Genomic DNA, 20,028 nt, shown 5'->3' with positions numbered 1-20,028 from the left:
CCCTCAGTTTGGAAGATCTCCTAGAGACACAGCAATGCTCCATAGCTCCTCTGTCTTCATTTGGTTCTTGATGGGCCTTCTTTTTGAACGTATAGGGCACTGCTTGCCTTCTGAGATAAGGGCTCAGGCTCTGCACAATGCTCATGGTAGCATCTACATTGAAGGCTGTCTGTAGGTGAAATCACAGCCAGCTCTGTCTAAAGCTGTGCTATGACAAGATATAGCTTTGTTATCCTTACTACTTTAACACCTAGACTCCTACAGCCCATTTCTGATCCCTACAATTCAGTTCATCTGTACATCCTCCCTAACCATATTCTTAAGAGTTTTCTTTTCACTGCAACTGATCATACCTAAAAACAAACAAATAAACCAAAACAGCTGTTCAGCAATACTTCATCTTAAAGATGAAGATTTTCAGGATCTACTTGGAAATATCCTAATAGACATACGTATATAACAGAGTAAGGTTCTAGAGATTAGTAAGTAGCTACTCAAACTATATTGTTGCCCAAATTAGAAAACAGTGCTCCTTTATAATGTGTGTGCTCAGCTAAATATTGAGTAGACAGAATATTGTGTACATTTTAATTAAATGTGGAAGTGATTCCAAGAACATTCTCCAAGCATATCTGCCCCGTAGGTACATAGATGACAATCAGGTGCCATCTCTTCCTTCAGGTCTTGGATGGTGCACAGCTCTTGGGGTAGTTTTCAGCTCCCACTTATCAGCAATGACAGTGTAAAGCAGGAACCTTGGGCTGATGACATTAATCTCCTGCCAGCACCACCTTGTGGACAAGACTTTTTTTTTTTAGATCATAGTAGTAGGAAAATTTTCTAGGACCTTGAGCTAGGGTGTCTACACAGTGGCATCCAAGGGAAGACAAGACCTTTTTACATTAGGCCAGGGAGACAGATGAGCAGATATTGACTATCAACCCAACATGTTTGCATCCAATATCCAAGTCTCCTTATTTTACTACACACACACACACACACACACACACACACACACACACACACACACACACAGTATCTTACCTGAGCCACTTCTTCAAAGTCATCATGCCTCTTCTGTAGTGCACGTGCTCGATGCAAGGACTTGCCAACCCCAGTGTGTTTGCTGAGAAAGGCCTCGCCATGGTTTTCAATCCAGTCCAGGACCTGGCCAGAGAAGGAAGGCAGAAACAATGACTTCTTAGGAGGAGGAAAGACATATGGCATCATGCACAACTGCTTGAATCCTACTTCCTACTCCCCATGCCCATGAGATCAGTAGTTCAGAGAGAAATGCTCAATCCAGGGTGAACACATCATTGGCGATGGGATAGTCCCACCCTCAACTAAATCCAACTCAGTTGTTTTGATCTCTAGAACAGCTTCCCATTACTTTTTTTGTTTTTAGAGCCTTAGTCACACCATTATTTTACTTATTACTACTTGTCATTATTTGGTGTTGAGGATTTAATTTAGGGTTTCCCACATACCAGTCCATTTTTCTAAATGAGCAACAGAAGCTACACAGGCGAGTATCCTCATGGCTTCTACCCCCATCAAGTAAAGTCAGCTATATTGGTAGGAAATGAGGCAGGGAACAGCAGTGAGGTAGGACTAGGCCACTCGCCCCTCATTCTACCATAAAATGTCACAGCAGTAGTACCAGTCACAGGGCTCTGTATACACACTCTGTGGCATGTATTGCATCCTAGTGGTTCCCTTCAGTCTTGCACCTGAGCTGGGTACTCAACATATGCAATCACGGGGGTAATAGGGTCCTGCTGCCTTCTTGTCACCTTTCTCTAACCAACCAAACAAGCTAATCAGTCAAAGTCTCTGCATCCTAAGACTGATAGTATTTATCTTGCTGAATGTAGTACAGACTCCATATTCTCACAGGCTTAAAAATCTAGAGATGTAGCCCAAAGATGTTTTCCTCAGTGTTGAACAGCAGTGGCTCTGGCCGGCGAGGGAGAAGCGAGGTGTTAAAGTAAGAAACACTTCTCCAAAGGGATACTTGGGAAGGTGTATAACATGTGAAATGCAGAAGGAACCAAAGCTTTAAAAAGCACCATTTAAATCTCACAACCGGCCTCACAAATATGAATGTGCCCAAGAAAAAGGGAGGCAGCTTATCTTCCCTGGTCTCTGAGGAGTTACCTCTTTAGCCAATGAGATAACTTAATGCCTACAATTTGCAAAATATTATCATCTGTGTCACAAATATAGCAGTTGTGTGTATATGCCACAAGAATGTGTGTGTAAACTACAAACTCTTGATTCTGATCCATGGACTTCAGTGTAACCTAGCTTTATGGGCATACCTGTATCGCAGGGTAATGTGCTTCTCAGTAGACACTAGCAGTATTGACTAGTCTTACTGTACCCTAGAAACAGGTACAAGAGCTACCCCATAGATATGAAGTTACAGACAGTCATGAGTGGTCCTGCCTCTAGGAGTTCAGTCTATGGGCTAACAAACATCAGTCACTAAATCATACAACTCTTCATTAATTGCAGAGATGAAAATCACCACAAGCCAAATGCTGTCTAGATGGAGTTGGGAAAGGTCTCTGAAGAAGTGAGATTTCAATTGATTTAAGAAACAAAAGGATTTACCTTATTGTCATAAGACAACTTTTAAAAGATGCAAGCATGGTTCAAGAAGGAAGTGAATAGGAAATAGGTCAGAGAAATCTGAACAAAACTGCAGTGAGTTCTGGTGCGCTGAATGGAAGTTCTAGTACACTGGATGGCAGGTTCTAGTATCTATTCTGGTATTCATCCACTGAAGGGAGCGGCATCATCAGATCCCTATGGAACAGCTACTGTTCTGATTGTGGAAACTCAACTGGGAGGACGCAAGGTGAGAGAGATGGGAAAATGAGACCAGCGTAGCAATCCTCACAAGACGGATGCAGGCTTAGATTTGGAAAAACAACTGCCAGGATTTGGTGGCTGAATGTGGTGGTGACAGAGAAGAAAGTAGTCACCAAGGTCAGTCACCCAGGTCACAGTGTGATGGTGAGCAGGAGGAAGAGGCAGTCACCAGAGAAAAGCAAAGAAGCGAGGCAGGCCAACAGAGACGCAGCATCTTAGAATCTCTCCCTCTCTCTCTCTGCATGTACGTATACCCTGGTTTGTTCACACATGACAGAGACCATTATGACCCTGAACTTGAGAGGAAAACACCCTCTAGAGACAATTGTCAATCTGATATAGCAAGCTGTGCCTTTTGTTTCAGAAATGTAACTTATATAGTAAGAATTATAAATAAATGATTAAATTGTTAATGTATGAGGCTCCATTAATGAATTACAAAGAACAGGGGACACTGAGTCCATTTTAGAAACACAGCCTTAGACTTGCTTATGGAGTGAGTTTCCTATTCTTGCCAGGTATCTTCAGTGTAGTGTAGCTTTGAGTACGCTGTTAATCCAATACACACATCCCACAAGACTGTGACTGGCTAGTGCAGGTCTACCTCCTCTCCACACCCTGTTCTCTATACTCTCATTCCGAGTGTTCTCCTTCCCTGGAGCTGACTATGTGGTTGGTTCTCCCACTTCTCTCTCTCTCCAGGCTCCCTCATAGTCTCATGTTATAAGCTACACTTAAAAGTCACTGTCAATCTTTTGATAACCCATCCAGGGGAAGGTGGCACTTGACTGTCTATGACTTTGATTTTGCTTTTGAGACAATGTCTTATATTACCAGGCTGGCCTCAAGCTCAAGATGTAGTTAAAGTTGTCCTTGAATTTTACATCTTTCTGCCCCATTTCCCAAGTCCTGGAATTATAGGCATGTACTACCACATCCCATCCTTTGATTCTGTTCTAACCACAGTTACTAATTAGAACAAAGTATGAGGCAACATAGGTATGAAAATACCATCCTACAACTCATTACTCTGTATGAACAAAAATTTAAAAACATACATAGAAGAAAACCCTCCACAATTATGACCCACAGACCTGTCTCTCCCACAGGACTATAACTGCTTCATAATTTCAGGGCACAGCATAGACCAGCATGCAACACTGAGTGGTTGCTTAGTTTGTGTCCAACTGAATTGAATTCAAACTGATCCCTCTGGTGCACATTTATGGGGACAGTTCCTGCTTCCATGTTCCTACAGTTCACAGTCTACACGCTTTGTGTTTTCCTATCCCTGTCACTACCCTACTTGGCAGGTCGATCCAAGGAGAATGAAACAAACATGGGGTTTTTGCATTGAGCCCGATCCTCCTCTCCACCACACAGCACCTTTGCCTGCACCTCCTGCTTAGGGAATGGGTGATGGATATTTATGACCATGGCTTGCCACTCCTCTGTAGCTAAGGCTTCTGCTCTCTCTGTTGAGCAACCCTATTCTGGACAAGTCTAATTTTGTTCAGTCACTAGAGTAGACTGGACTTCAATAACGATGCAATCTAATAACAGCTTGGGAAACTCCAGCTGCATTTTCCTGCCCTGACACTTCAACCAAAAATAAGCACTTGCCTGGAACAGCCTTTTCTTAAGAGATGCTCACATCCTGAACCAGATTTGGGAGCCAATTATGCACGGTTTCTTAATCACCCCTTTCTTCCTGTCCAATTGTGTTTATTCCATCTAACATACAATCAAGAAGAAATGTTCTTCAAGGCAGGAGGCTGTCCTTTCCAGTAGCCAAGGAGGAGGGAAGCACCCCTTTGAAGGAAATTATTGAGCATCATGGAACAGTGACCGGGAACACAACTGCACAATAGAAGGTAATCTTGCTATCAAGGACCTTGTATTTATTGCCTACACCCGGGCCCTCTTCCTAAACCCACCCCCGTGGCATTTCTATTCAACTCTCTACTCCCACAATCCTTCTCATGGCTCTGCAATACGTATGTGTTTGTGTGGTTCCATCCCTGTTTTATTGCTGCCCACAGTATGAACACCATGTGGCCAAGGGCCTTTTCAGTTCATTGTTGTGTTCTCAAGTGCTAAACAAACGATCAAGTGAACTAAAAGAAACATGTTTTTAGCACTTCCTGTATGATAAGAGGTTAAAAAGAAAACAACCATGAAAGGAGATGGGGATCGTTTGCAGTCAAATATGGACTCAGAATTCCAACCCAGTGATTCTCTTATCTGGGTTCTGTTGACCTTATTAAAAATAGGCTTTTTAATTTCTTATACTAAATTGGTCAACAGTAAAACAAGCAGGGCATCTGAAGCTTCTAGAACACCAATGAATTCCTTCCTCCCAACTTGTATGTGCCAGTGCCCTCACTCCATGCCCCATCAATTCGGAAAGCCTTCATTCTGAAGTGAATGTGCACCAGCAGGCTTCTGCAACACGTTTTGTTGTTAAAGGCTTAAGTACACACAATGTACAAGAGCACTTGGAAGAGTCCACCAGATCATTATTCCTGCCTTATTTGCACAGTACACTGAGCACTGTTTCCAGAGGGGACCAGACAGAACCACACGCACAAATCAGGCTGTGACTGGAGCGCAGGCAGGCATCTTAAGTGCTCAATTATCAGGAACTCATTTTGGATTTTTGTCCCCTCTTTGGAAAAGTATGATGAAAACAAACATCTCTCTATAGCAGGAGAGGCCATCATTTTTCTGGGTGGGTGGAGCTAAGACTCATTAGCAGGAACTCTGTCTCTGTCTTTCCCCTTAGAGTGGCGTTTCTTCCTCCTGACAGATCCAAGCCACATGGGGGAAGCATCTGAGAGCCCGAAGACCTCAAGTCATCCTCACTCACCCTTGACATCTCAGCCAGCCCACCCCGCTTCCCAGGCAGGACTGAAGTTAGCACCTGGCACCTCTCCGAAAGACTCTCCTCATCCTGGAGTCAGCTACAGACTCCCCCTCTTCTCACTAAGGCTTGAAACTGTTATCAGAGACTCTGAACTTCAAAATCATCTGGGTTTCTTTTAAGTACAGGCACTACTCACTCCCAGATTCTGAATTAAAAATTATGAAACTGAAAAAAAAATTATGAAACTGTCTCCCAAAGGGTGTTTAAAAAAACATCTTCTCTCCACTGAGATGACTTTAATGACTTTAATTCTATAGGTACACCCGACACCTCCTTTGTTTCTATTTTTAAAATGGACTCTACTGTGTAGTACTTTTACAGGAATGTACTCAGACCCATGGGGCCCAATCACCCTCGCTCAAGCTGGCCACACTCTTACTATGATCCTCTGTGCGTGCCCTATTCTACCCCAGTGCACTTAAGTTACTTCCAAGTTCAGAAGACCTAAATTCACTCTGATTTTGTTTCATCGGAATTCTTCCATTAGTAACAACATGAATCTTTAGCCTGGTGCCCAGGGCTCTAGAATTAGTGTGTTAAGGCCCGAGGATTCATTACTTGTGAACATAACTAAACATATATTGAAGGCATTAAAGATGTTGTAAACTGCCCATCAAGGTAGTCTAAAGGGGTCAGTGGCCCCCTATCAGGACTTCCTCCTCTTATCACCTCCCACACTCTGATAGGCTTCCCAAATAGACTGGGGAAATGCTGGACCTGCCTTTCAAGGTCATCATCTTTGGAGGATCACTCTTCAGTCAGGATGAAGTTTTCACTAATACACACACACACACACACACACACACACACTGAAACACATACACGCACACACACTCAAGCATACATGCACACACACAGGCACACACATTCAAGCACATATATGCATGCACTCACGCACATGCACACTCAAAAAATATGCACATGTGCATGCAACACACACTCAAACACACATGCACACATGGCAACACCATGGGAGATGGTTGTGGTGAGAATAAGGAGCAAGGCACAGAGAAAGAAGGGTATAGAGGGCAGAATAGGTGTAGGATGGAAAATGGGATCCAGCCAGGCAGTGGTGGCACACACTTTTAATCCCAGCACTTGGGAGGCAGAGGCAGGTGGATTTCTGAGTTTGTGGTCAGCCTGGTCTACAGAGTGAGTTCCAGGACAGCCAGGGCTACATAGAGAAACCCTGTCTCAAAAATCCAAAAAAAAAAAAAAAAAAAAAATGGGATCCAGAGGAAGAAGGTACAAGAGGAGTGTGAAAATCCTTGGAAGAAGGGTATGAACATGGAAGCAACCAGCCTCTGACCTGTGGCATCCAAGAAAATGCAAAAAGAAGTGGCACCACTGCCTCCTTCCTCCTAGGGGAGAATGATAGAGTGTGCCCAGTAAGGTGAGAACACAGAGAGATGTGTGTGTGTGTGTGTGTGTGTGTGTGCACCTTCCCTCCTTCCTTAGGCACACTCAGCTAGGCCTCCTGGTACTCTGGCTGGGATTTCATTCTGCGTAAAAGAGTCATGTGTTTTATACTTGCAAATGTCTGAATGAGTGGATTATCACCATTAAAAATTTAAGTGAGAAATTTTAAAGTGCTAAATTCTGCCACAAGTGAGTGGGTTTTATTCAAATATATGCTACAAAGGACAGAACCAACAAGGCTGAGTTAACATCACCGGCTGTGAAAAATGGGAACTGGGATTGGGTGTTTTAGGGTAATTTGTATTAGGCATAAGGAGGTGTAGAGAGGAATTCTTAAATGATGGGACACAAGGAGACGTGGCAGGGAATGAGAGTGACTTTTTGTGGCACAGTTCATTTGAGGATCAGTCTTTGGCTGCCAGTAGGGATACAACATTGGAAAAAAATCTCATCCTGTGGAACCAAGTCCTCTCCTAGGGCTCCTTTGATCAGTGGCGTTCCACACTAAATGATAATCCCCTAGGCCATGGTGTGTCCCCTCCCCCACAGTGCTGCAGTTTAGGTTAACAGTGTGAGCTCCAATGTCAGGTAGACCTTGGTTTGATGCTCATCTGCCATCAGGTGTTGGATCAGAAGTGAGTTGACTTAACCTGTCTATGCCTCAATTTCCTTCTCAGAAAGATGGAGACCAAACTGCCACCCACCTCATGGTGTTGGGAGATTAAATAGGAAAAGGCAATGAAGGGATTAGATGTCCAATCATATTTCCTCATACAGATGGTGAGTCCTGAGCCTTGAACAACGTACCTTTTATAGATAATTTAGTTCCAAGAGTTGGAACCAATCTTTTCTTTGATGTTTTTGACTTTCTTCCCAACATTCTTACCGTAAGATTGGTCCATTTCTAATCTAATATGACAGCTCCTCATATGTGTGTTCTAAGATCTGATTGTGTGCACAAAGTGTGTGAGCCTTTCGCTCCTAGACGTTAATCTTTCCCTGTGTAGGAAAAGTTAGTTTCCAGACTCATCATGTTTTGGTCACTTCTTGTTGTTGTTATTGTTGTTATTGATGTTCTTGTTCTTGCTGTTGTTGCTGATCATTTTCAAGGCAACCCACAATGCTCACCTTTTACTACAGGATATTGCCTATTGGATTATTCAGTGGCTAATCTCATTTAGTCTGATTAGGGAGCTATAGTCACTACAGTTAATGAATGACTGATTATCTGTAATTAAAAAATACTCACAATTCTCTTTCAGCCACTGTTTTTGGCAAACAAAATCAATAAAGTAAAATCTATAATTTTCCACATGAGGCACCAGGAAAATGAATGCAGGAAGATTCCTGTGCAGCCCAGGAAGTCTGGTTCTAATAGTACTTTCCACCAGCTCAGAGCATTGCCACCATGCAAGCCAAATCTCGATGCCACTCCCCTGTTAGCTTACAGGAGTAGACTGTTTAAAAACAAGATGTTCTTTTTAAGGGGAGGCATGGGAGCCTCAAAGATGCCAGCTCCCCACTCATAGCACCATGAATATGCCCGTCTTTCATCCAGCAGTGGGAATACAGCCAGACTTCCTTTCTGTGCTCTGCCTGTATATGGCTTAGCTCTCTGCACCCTGACCTTCTTAAGAACACTAACCCAAGATCTCTGCCTATGCACCAAGAACCAGTGCAACTCTCACCCCACCACCAGAGGGAGCTCTATGCTGGACTCCACCAGCCTATCTTTTTTTTTTTTTTTTTTTTTTTTTGCTTTCTGGGCAGAACCCAGACAGCTATGTGTCACTAGTAAGCCCTAAAGTGCATATGCCTTCTCAGGAGCAGGGGCTTCAAACTTTTAGTATAAGGAGACAGTCCAAAAAACACTGTAGGGTCATTAAACAAAACAAACAAACAAAAAACAGGCAAGGGAGAAAGAGAGGCAGAACAATTTGACCTGCTGGGTTGCTCTGGAAACAGTTCCTCTGACTAAGAAAATACACAAGCAATTTACTTCTCCCAGAAAGAATAGATGTCTAGTTAGTAGTTACTCTCCATTCTTCCCAACCACATGAGGTCTATGTGGGATTTTGCATACACAGGAAGCCAGATGAGTTACAGAACCATAAAAGGCATAAGGCAGAGAGATAGGCTGATGTGCACATACACTGCTTTTATTCCTGATGCTAATAGGGACTACTTTTATGACTGTTGCTCAACACAGTTCTACGCTAAACTGAAGGGGAAAAAAAAAGAAACTGAAAAAAACCACACTGACTGAATAGCAGGGCACTTTCTCTTTCTTCAGTTAATGAAACCAAATTCCAGTTTTACCTGTAAGCCAAATTTCCAACTTTCCCACAACCCAGCAGGGAGAAAGAAAGCTGAGACCATGCATGCAGGGACCAAGGGAAGGGAACCAGGCCAGCTCTGGAAGCACGTGCTTAAATGGAATCTCTCCCACTGACATCTTCGGCTTACACATTTCTGCTTTACAATGGTTTCAAGCCTAAAAGGGCAAAATATTCCTACCTGGGCAAGATCTAACTCCAGAAATAGCACTGGGTCAAGATGGCAGACAGACAGAGCTTAGTTTTCTCTCCCGTCATCCCATTAGGAGACTCTGGCTCGTTCTTCTGTCTGCATTTTGCATGCTTCCCCCCTCTGCAGCTACACCCACCTTAACAGCTTCCATCTTTAAGTCTGTTTCCTCTTTATTATGCACTGCCTGTCAGTCTGTGTCTGCCTAGGGTATGGGGTCTTCCTTCCCCTGTATAATGTGTATCTTCTCCCCCAGTCTTATTTTCTATCTTCTTGTGTCTCTCTTGTGCCTTTTTCTAAGACAACTGGAATATGGACTAGACTACCTACTTTCTGCTCCTGGCACTACCATAACCTAGCTGTAGTTATGAGCAAGTCACTTGACACTGCTGGGACTCAATTCCTTCAACTGTATTGTTAGTTTGACAGGCTATGTTAATTGCTGGCTGTGTTGAGCTTTGAGATTTAGTCACTGAATGTAATAGAGTCCTTTATCAGCCAACCTACACAGAGGATGTTGGGGAGTCCCCAACAGCACAAGCACCAGGGGGCACCTGAGGTCCATAGAGAGAGAATGTGATTATGTGATAGGCAGCTACTGTGTTTGATTCTGTGTCATGAGGAAGGTGCTATTGTTTTAGAAGTGGGATTTAGAAGTGGGGGAAAAAAAACCCAGAACCATCAAGGGATGCAGTGATTTATCTATGTTCTCCTGGTCACAGAGATCAGACATGTGAAACAGGATTTACTGACTCCCGAGCCAGTGCTCTGATGTCTACCATTCTGCTTTGCCCAGGCTGATGATGGTTACACATGAGCCTCTCATCCAGGCTTCTGAGAAAACATCTCTGGATCCCGATGTACTTAGGTCCAGACTATGTGTAAGATTCAAAGAACTCTCTCTTCCTTTAAGACACCAATCCTGATGCCTCACTCCTTTGCCTGAAAGTATTGCAGTAATACTCACTTACCCTGCATGTTGATAGTCATGCTTTGGTAGACCTGTGCTTTGCATTTTCTTGTGTCTAATTAACTGACCTTGTGTCTCACCAGTATTTAGTTCAGTTCTGGGCCCATGGAAGAGACCCAATCTCCTTAACCAGTGAGCTCAATACCAGTGAGCATCTAGCATTCCTGAGCATTGAGATTATGTCCCCACGTCCTCAGCCTGGGCCAGGAACACCAAGAACTTGAAGCTATTCCATTACAGTCCTGTTGGCTGGCTCCAGCTACTCACCAATAAAACACCTACTGCCCGGGTGAGAGAGGGTTAAGTAGTCACTTGACAAAAGCAAGTGGACGGGGTCTTCTGATAATTCCTGGTTAACTCACCAAGCATACAGAGAACCCCAGCTTAATGTGGACACAGCAAAAAGCTGCAAAGACTCAGAGAGAAAGGATCCAGATCTCTGTTCTTGAATAGACTGGAGTGAATGAGACACGCAGTTGTAAATGACGATGGGATTCAATGTCGTCATTGAATGTTATCAAGATTCTGGTTTTTGAGATCGAGCCTCACATAGTTCAAGCTGACCCTGGACTCACTATGCAGCTTAAGGAGGCCTTAAATTCTTCATCATAAGTGCTAGGATTTCAGGCACAGTCTTCCGCGCCAGGCTGGAGCAGGGAAATAACGTGTGTAGTCTGTTTCCCCAACCAAGGACAGGTTCACGCAAAGCAGGGAGTCGAGAGACAGAAGACTGTGTTCACCACTCTGACCCTCACGCCTGTGAGTTCAGACAACTCCCAGGCAGAAATGATGGACTGGATGTCAGGCAGGCAACCAAGACTCAGCAGAAGGTTTGCTCAGTCTTATGTTCAGTTTCTCCCACTTGTGCGCATCTACACGTGTAGGGAAGGAGTGAGGCAAGGATGGGGCAAGCCGGATGGTGAGCGAGCAGCTGAACAGCTCTGCTCTCAAATGTCACATTTGCACCCCTAAAGAGAACAGTGGAGCGGGCCATCCTGAGAACTCGGTGATCATGAAACATTCACACTCACATCGCAGTCTTCTGTCTGCTTCCCCACAGTGCCAACAATATGAAAAACTGAGACACTTATTTTAAGATGTTGTAGAATAGCCATGTATGCATTGTTATTACATTTTCTCCCTTTTAGTAGAGATGCCACATGGCCACAGGAAAGTCTGATGACTATAGATCTGAGAGAAGCCTTGTGGGACATGCTTCCAGCCCCGGCGTGCTCTGCAGCTCTACAGAGGTCTGCCTGTGTCACAGCGGGAGCAGAGGAGGAGCCCAGCACACCATCCCACTTGCACTGGTGGTCAGTGTCATCTTGGCCAGTCGGAGAGAGTTTATGGACATGGCCACACCCATCTTTTGTCCCTGTGTGGCTGGCACTTCAGCATCTCTCTCACTTGCAGACCAGACAGCTCCCCTGATCTCCCAGCTCAGGGTGATGAATTTATCCAGACAGCTCCAGATGGTCTGAGCCGGCAACTCACTCATCTGCTTTTCCTTTCCTGCCAGCCGCAGGTCTCAGAGCTGATTGGCACATCAGCCGTGCTCACCCTTGGGGACTGAGTCATCTTTCTGATGACTCCATTATTTGTCAGTCAGGAAGGGGTGCCACAAAGGAGTTAGGGGAGCCCAAGAAGGAAGAGCAAGGCTGAAGGCTTCTGCTCATGCCAACTCCCCTGACCCCCAGATGTGTAACAATGGTAAGGATGGTCCCTCTGCTGCCTGTCCAGCTTGGGCACCTAGTGAAGACTCTTGTCAACAGGAGCTGTGAAGACATATGCCCAGGCTCTCACTCTCTCATGCTGTCTTGCTCCTTTTAGACTATATTCGCCCAACAGCACAGGAGAATGGAAGGAGAGTGAACTTGTACTTCCTGTGTCAGATACTGAAATTCCATAGCAGCCATGACTATGGGAGCCTGACAACAGGTGTTTGGATCCAGGTGTCTCACCCTGCCTCCCCAGAAATGTCAGAGGGAGATGACCCTGGCCTTGATCTTGGGTCCAGATTCTACTCAGCTTTCCTATGCAGTGTATGATCCATTGGGAAAAGATCCCAGGGTCCCCAGAGACAGAGAAAGAGAAAACACAAGGGGGAGAGAATGGGCAATTTCCTCTGGATGGGCATTGGTAGCAACAAGGGGGAGAGAATGGGCAATTTCCTCTGGATGGGCATTGGTAGCATGGCTATATTGTTACAGTCAGAAACAACCATCTCATTGTTATCTAAGGTGAAGAGCGAGCAGGAACTAGCACAATGACAGAAAAGACAGACAAAGTCAAACGTGACCTCTGACTATGGGATGTACAGTGATTGACAGCCCTTGCTTTATGTCTGGTTTCAAAGATCCAGCTTCGTTAATCAATAATCTCAAAGCCCCAATGCTGCCCCCACCTGTAGTGAGTATTTCGATTTCTTTAAAACCCTAGTTATATTATGTGAATATGTTTTTGTTTTAATCCCAGGCGTGGGATATGGGGCTGCTTCAGTTTGTCCACAGCCACTATGATTGTCTTGTACTCTAGGGAGTTGTGATTTTTGCCAGCTGCAGAGAGTTTAATTCTCTGGACTCTGGAGAGGATATAAATGCCCCTGAGAGGGCCTGTGGTAGCTGCTGTTCCTGCTGCTGCTGCTGCTGCATTTGCTGTTGCTGGATGGCTGGTTGGAGATATCCTGATGATGGAGATTGGGCTTGCCCCAGGGAATCTGAAACTCCTAATCAGCAGAAAGTAGTCTAAAGAGGCCTATGTCTCCCTTTTCCTCTAACCTTTCTTTCCTACCTACTATTGGGGGTGGGTTAGAAGGGATTAGGGTGGAATAAGGGTTGGAAGGGAGGCAGATACAAGAACCCAATAAAAAAGCCAAAAAATATGCCAACACCCACCCTGCTCTGTCAGCACACCTCATGCTGGATCAAGACATGAGTTCACTTTCTGCAGATTTCCTCTCAAGAAATGCTCAGAGGACCCACAACACCAGGGTTGTATAGTATCTCCCTGCCTGCCTGAAGAGGACATGTGTTACCTGACCACAAGGAGCTACTACTGAGGTTGACCTCCTATTTGACAGTATTTAGAACTGCTTAACAGGATGCACACCATTGACAAGGCCAGTAGTTTGGCTTGTTTTCCTCTCCTGCAGTGGGAGGGCTCAGTGGAAGTCTTCCCTTTACCAATGCAGATATCCTTGGGCCTGATAACCAGGTCAGGGGGTCGAGCCGTCAGCACCCTGAGAAGGAGGATGGATGTGGGGTACAGAGCCTGTTACCTGCTGCACATCCTGCTGGAAGACACACAGCTGCAGCCGCTGGTGAAGCCGCACCTTGCGGTGCTGCCAGATGCTCTCGAGCCGCCGCTGGTGGTGCAGCACCTCGTGAACCACATCCAGCACCTGGTGAACTGCCTTGGAGTAGTTGGCTGTGGCTGTGAGGGACTCAGAGTTCCCAGGACTCAGGGGACGCTGCAGGACATCCAGTAGTGCTTTCCCATCCTGGCTGACCTGCAGGAAGGGAGGGAGGGAGGTCAGGTCAAGAGCCCTGAGCATGGGAGAGCAGAAGCAGGCAGGGTCTGAGAGGGGTGAGGAGAATCTACCCAGGGCTTCCCGATAAGACCTGATACCCTCAGTCCTCACAGGCTCATTACAGGCAAGGAGTGTGCCAGCCACAGTGTCTATAGCCCAGAGGAGAATGGAACATCAAAGGTGGAGAGAGAGGGGAGCTCTAGGACCGATAGCCAGCTAGCTGTATGTGAACTCCTTCCTCCCATCTCCATCCCTGCCCATGACTGTACTCTAGCTGTCATCTAGCTGACTGTACATGGGCAGGGAGTCTGCCTTGTTCTCAGTCCTTCCCTCAGTGCCCATGGCAGTGCCTGCCACACAGTAGATGCTTCCTGAGTACTTTGAATGACTAACTACATCAGCTGGTGGAAAATCATGTCAGAAAGAAAGACACGTGTGTTGCTACCCTAAATCTCTCTTGCTTTCTCTTCCTCAGCTTTCTTTGCTTGGCCCCAAGATCCTAGATACATTAACAAGGGCACTGGTCCTCAGTGGCCTTGTCTGTAAAGGGAGAGTGGTAAGGGTGCACACTTCACAGACTGGCGATGGGTGTTGACCGAGTTACCACATGTGGAGTGTGCAGGGCCCAGACACCCCTTCCTACCACTTTATCTCATGCCCACCACCTCCCCTCTTACTTTCTTTCTTTCTTTCTTTCTTTCTTTCTTTCTTTCTTTCTTTCTTTCTTTCTTTCTTTCTTTCTTTCTTTCTTTCTTTCTTTCTTTCTTTCTTTCTCTTTTCTTTCTTCCTTCCTTCCTCTTTCTTTCTTTCTTTCTTTCTTTCTTTCTTTCTTTCTTTCTTTCTTTCTTTCTTTCTTTCTTTCTTTCTTTCTTTCTTTCACCATTACTTATACCCTTTCTTCTCCCTCTATACAAACCCCACGTATTTCTTGAAATGCATCCTTCTAGACTTTGCAGGGTACGGAAGGGACACACCATTCGTGTTCCTGGACTCTCCAACTTCAGCCTCCATGCTGGTGGCAGTGGGGGCTGCATCCCTGTGATTCCGGTCCCCAGAACCCTGCCACAGTTAGAATCACCCTTCATTCTGAGATGTGGTACTGTGGGTCAATACCACTGGCCCTGCAGTGCCTGGTAAAGTTCCCACTGAGTGTGTGCCTCTTGACACAGAGGACACTGGAAACCTCATAAATTTTACAAATCCAGATTAACTGGATTAGAATCATAGTTGAAGCAGGTGTGGTGCTGAGATGGCCTTTTTTTCTTACTAGAAAGTGTTTCCCTAGCTTGTGTGTGACAAGCCAGGAGCTCTTCTCAGCCTTGCAGCTTTCCTGCCTCTTCTCCTCAGTCTTATGTGAACACTCCAGAACACAGAAGCAGCTACATTCTTCTTGTGGGAGGGGTCAACAATTTTTTTGGGTTTAAAAGAAGTGATGTGGGAGAATTAGGCTAAAGCAAAAGGGGAAAGCATCCCCACCCACCTATGAGGCCTCTCTCTCCACCTCCACAGTGCACTGGTGAGGGAGGGCAGCTCATAGACAACACAGAGGTGATCCCCTCCAAAGATGTGAACACTGATCCCCCAGTGCTGAAGCTAGGACAGTTCTCCATGGGAACTCTGAACATATACTGTATCTCGATGCTTCGCTCAGAGATGGGTGGGAAATATAGTAGCTTAGTTCTAGAAATTCAAATCAACAAGATCCATCTCTGTGTCTGTCTCCCCATCTGTAGAGGCTGAGAGGAACCTCCCAGAGCCATGAGAAGGTGCGAGAAACAGTCCATGTGTCTGTATGTCAAGGTCCCTGTACCTCATGGATTTGAGTGAAGGGTGTACAGGCATGATCCCCATCTGCTCTCTACTTTTGTATTTTACGAGGAATAAATCCAGAGATCTGTGGGCCATGGGTAGAGGCACAGCCCTGTCATAAGACAAGGCCTGGGGCCATTTGGATCAGAGCTGCTGGGATTTGATTTAGCTCAAAAGTACCCTGTGTGCTGTAGTGACAAGACTCTCCGTATTTGTCTGCATCGCTGTCAGACCTTGGCCAGGCACAGGGCACATGGCACATGCTAGCCTTACATCCCTCGACCCTACAGAGGAGCTTCACTTCACAGGAGAACCCAGAGCTCAGCTACTGAAGCTACTTGACTAGGGCCACACAGGCCACAGCGAGGGAGCCCAAGATGCAAACCGTCTCCACTGCAGTGAAGCCTTTGCATTGCCCGTGCAGACTCACCTGGAGCAACGGTTATTAAAATGTACGTGATAATCCCCAATTTTGGACATTTTTATGCCATCCTGCATCTCTAACAGCCACATGAGAGGGATCAGATGCAGGCAGTGTAGGGTGCCACTGTGATGGACACTTCTCACTGACCTTGCCCAGAGGAGAGAGGCCAGCTGTAACTGTGATCAGCTCCTCTCTTCATCTAGCTCCCGAACCTTCCCATCTTCCCCCGCAACCCATTCCCCTTGGAATACATGCCAGTCAGCAAACATTCATGCGCGTGTATTTGCACACACATGTATCTGTGGTTGCTTTCTTTCAGCTGGGAGGGAGTGTCCCACACAATTCCTGTGTTCACCCTTCAATGGAACGGCCTTTCAGTTTGCCTTTTGCACAAATGGCAGCTTCCCACTCCTGCATGCTATGGGACTCCCCCCGGCTTGTCTAGGATTGTTCAGTGAGCTGCTTTTTATATAGGGTGTAAGTGCTGGTGTTACACCTCCTTTTACCAACAGGAAGGCAAGTTTAGAAGGGCTGGCACTGCTTCCTCACACCCTTCCTCCCTCAGAAGGAAGTTCACTCTTCACACAGGTGAGGAGGGGTCTGGATACATGTGAAGGGACAAGAGAGAAAGGGGACAAGGGAGGCCTGGAGGAGAAAATGGACATATATGCAGCAGGGTGGGCCTGGGAAAAGCTCAAACCAAATCTGTCCCTGGGTAGAGATGCCACAGCTCATGGGTCAAAGTTCCTAAAGATACAAAAGAAGAAAGCTTTCTTGTCTTAGAATCCAACTCAGGTTATTCCACAGTATACATGGCTGGGCTCTTGGCCCCTCATCCAATACACACAGACTGGTGGCTGTCCCTCTGGTCCTTACCTCTGTGTAGGCCTGGGTCACCTGCTCATACAAGGACTGGTGATGGTGGATTGCCAGCTCTAGGTCCTGCATCTCAGAAGGAAGGCCACCTTCGCTGCACATCTTACACCAGGCATCCACTCCGGACAGAAACTGCAAAGAGATGCCAGGTGAGTGAGTGTGGGACACTGGATGGAGAATTAGTAAATTAAAGAGGAGCAAGGCCAGACATGTTGGCAACAGCAATGAAAAATTTTAGTATTTCAAGAACACCTTCAGAAGGCTTGACTAACCACCCCTAGTACAAAGTTCAGCCAGGGAGACATTTGGAAAGTATAGTTTCTACAAAGAACAGGACTGGGCTGGGCATCTGGATGTTCAACAGAGTATACCCTGCAAAATCTGCAAACAACAGGCACCTGCACAGCCCCATGTAGCTGACAATGAGCAGTGCACATGTGGGCATATGAAAGGGGATGAATGACAAGCAATGAGAGTTTGCTAGCCCGTGCATCCTATGTACAGGGAATTGTGGGAGAGGCGCAGAACACCCCAAGAGATCACGAGAACCCTCTAGGACCTTGCAGGGCCCTCCTATATAGGGTATACAGATTGGGGCTCATCAGAACGGTTGAGCCCTGCTCCTGAGGCTCAGACATACAGAACACAGTAGGGCAGACTCTGCTGCTCCTCCAGTGGCAGTGGCTCCTGGGATATGGTGTACAGACAGACCTTAGCAGACATCAAATTATTTAAAAAAATAAAATTAACAGCTGTAGAGAACTATGGCTCCCCTGCACAAAAGGTGAGCTTTCTAAAACCATGCAGATTTATTAGGTGGAAAAACACACCTTTAAAATGCAAATAATTTTTCACTCAACAGTCTGGAATGGTACTGTCTGTGATTCCCTCGCTTGGGTGCACAGCTCCATTTTAATTAATTGCCTAAATACCTTTTTATCTCATTGCCTAGAACAGCCCATAGGAGGACAATAAAGAGCTGCCTAAATAAATACTTAAATCGTCTTGAATCTGTTTTTTTTTCCTCCCCAACTAAAAGAGAAGCATGGTATTTGACTTCCCCGAAGGATTGGTAAATCCTGAGGAAAATGCACTAAAATAGATACAAATAAACTTGGTTTTGACCCAAACCATTCCAAGTCAGAAAACAAATCACCTTAACTTCTCCATTTCATCTCCATTCTGGCCCCATGTTTTCTTCTATAAATACGTGACGGCTCATCCTGGTATCTATCAGCTCTTAGCCCCTGGCCTGTTGGCTGCTACACTGTTTTACATTCTGTATGTTGTTAGACATCTCCTGGCATTTCTAGAAGACTGCCAGTTACCATCTGGTATCAGATGGGACATGTTGGGAAGCTTCCTCCTGGATTATTATTCTGCCCACAGGTAACTTCACAGAAGAATTTGGGAGAAACTTAGCATTCATGTGCCATCTGGGGATGGAGGAATTTCCCTGTTTCTCTCATAGGAGTCTATAGCAGGTCCCAGCCTAAAGCAAGGAAGACAGAGACATCAGGAAAACCTGAATCTTCCTTGCTAACTAGATGAGCCCAGCTGGGTGGTGGTGACACATGCCTTTAATCCCAGCACTTGGGAGGCAGAGCCAGGTGGATTTCTGAGTTCGAGGCCAGCCTGGTCTAAGTGAGTTCCAGGACACCCAGGGCTACACAGAGAAACCCTGTCTAGAAAAAAACAAACAAAAACAAAAAATCCCAAAAAACTAGATGAGCCCAGAATAAAGTGAGCAAGTAAGTGATAGAGCTTCAGTGCTCCCATGCCGTTACCCTCCATGTTAGACTCTAGGGGGAGGGATTTAAGATAGGCCCATGTGTCTGGAAGTACCTACGAGTTACTTAAACAGAACACCATGAACAAAACTTATAAGGCCTGACATATTTAACATTCAAGAACCAAAGCCAGACAGCTCTGTCTGGAACCTCAACAGCCCAGAGATTTATGATTTTATCAGTGGGTGTATGAAAGTGTTTAATGATTAGTAGATATATGGATATGTATATGTGTATATATGTACATATGAATGTGCTATAGATTGTATTGATATAAAGACTGTGTAACCTACATTTACAAAGAACAACTTTTACAATGCTCTGCTGCTTTGTAGTTTCTTGCAGCCACTCCACCCTCACAGGCACTCTTGAGGAACTCCTGTATCCGCAGTCAATGCATGGCGGGTGGTAGGTGGCAAGCTTAAATTATTCCAACACAGCACTGATATTTTTGCTTACATTACATTAGGGAGTAAAACCAAAGCTCACGCCTCAGTGATATGTGTGAGTGTGAATGCTGAAAAGATACTCCTGAATTTCAGATGCTACTCACACTGTAAGAGATATAGACAAGATGCATTTGAAGAGTGCATTTTTAAACATACACTCTTCCATTTTCTTAAGACTCTAAGACTAGATCCTCAAGTCCTGATCTGACAACTCCCATGGTATAAAACTCTCACATTTTAACATATTAACCTATCAATGTGACATCACTGAGTGTGAAATGGGAAGAGACAGCCAGGAGTGTACAACTCTACAGGATCTCCATTACAGAAAGCATAAAAACCCCAAGAACAAATTATAAGAAGTGATGAGTTTAGCATATGGCAATGTTGAATAATTAACTCAAAAAATTTCTGACAAAAATTAACAAGT

The 20,028-nt window shown here is 45.3% G+C and overlaps 1 protein-coding gene across 4 annotated transcripts in view; it reads right to left on the bottom strand.

Moving 5' to 3' along the window:
- Kalrn (kalirin RhoGEF kinase) overlaps positions 1 to 20,028 on the bottom strand; it is a 431,561-nt gene that overhangs the window by 157,278 nt on the left and 254,255 nt on the right. For all 4 annotated transcript variants that reach the window (XM_052158466.1, XM_052158467.1, XM_052158468.1 and 1 more), the window contains exons 8-10: positions 17,360 to 17,491; positions 13,999 to 14,229; positions 1,045 to 1,167 (exon numbers count right to left, since the gene is read on the bottom strand). In XM_052158466.1, coding sequence (XP_052014426.1) covers positions 1,045 to 1,167; positions 13,999 to 14,229; positions 17,360 to 17,491 — 486 coding nt within the window. The remainder of the gene's footprint in view (positions 1 to 1,044; positions 1,168 to 13,998; positions 14,230 to 17,359; positions 17,492 to 20,028) is intronic.

The sequence above is a fragment of the Apodemus sylvaticus genome, chromosome 15 (assembly GCF_947179515.1).
Source record: "Apodemus sylvaticus chromosome 15, mApoSyl1.1, whole genome shotgun sequence".
Lineage (NCBI taxonomy): Eukaryota > Metazoa > Chordata > Mammalia > Rodentia > Muridae > Apodemus > Apodemus sylvaticus.
The sequence above is the reverse complement of the archived record's forward strand: the minus strand, read 5'-3'. Positions and strand labels throughout refer to the sequence as shown.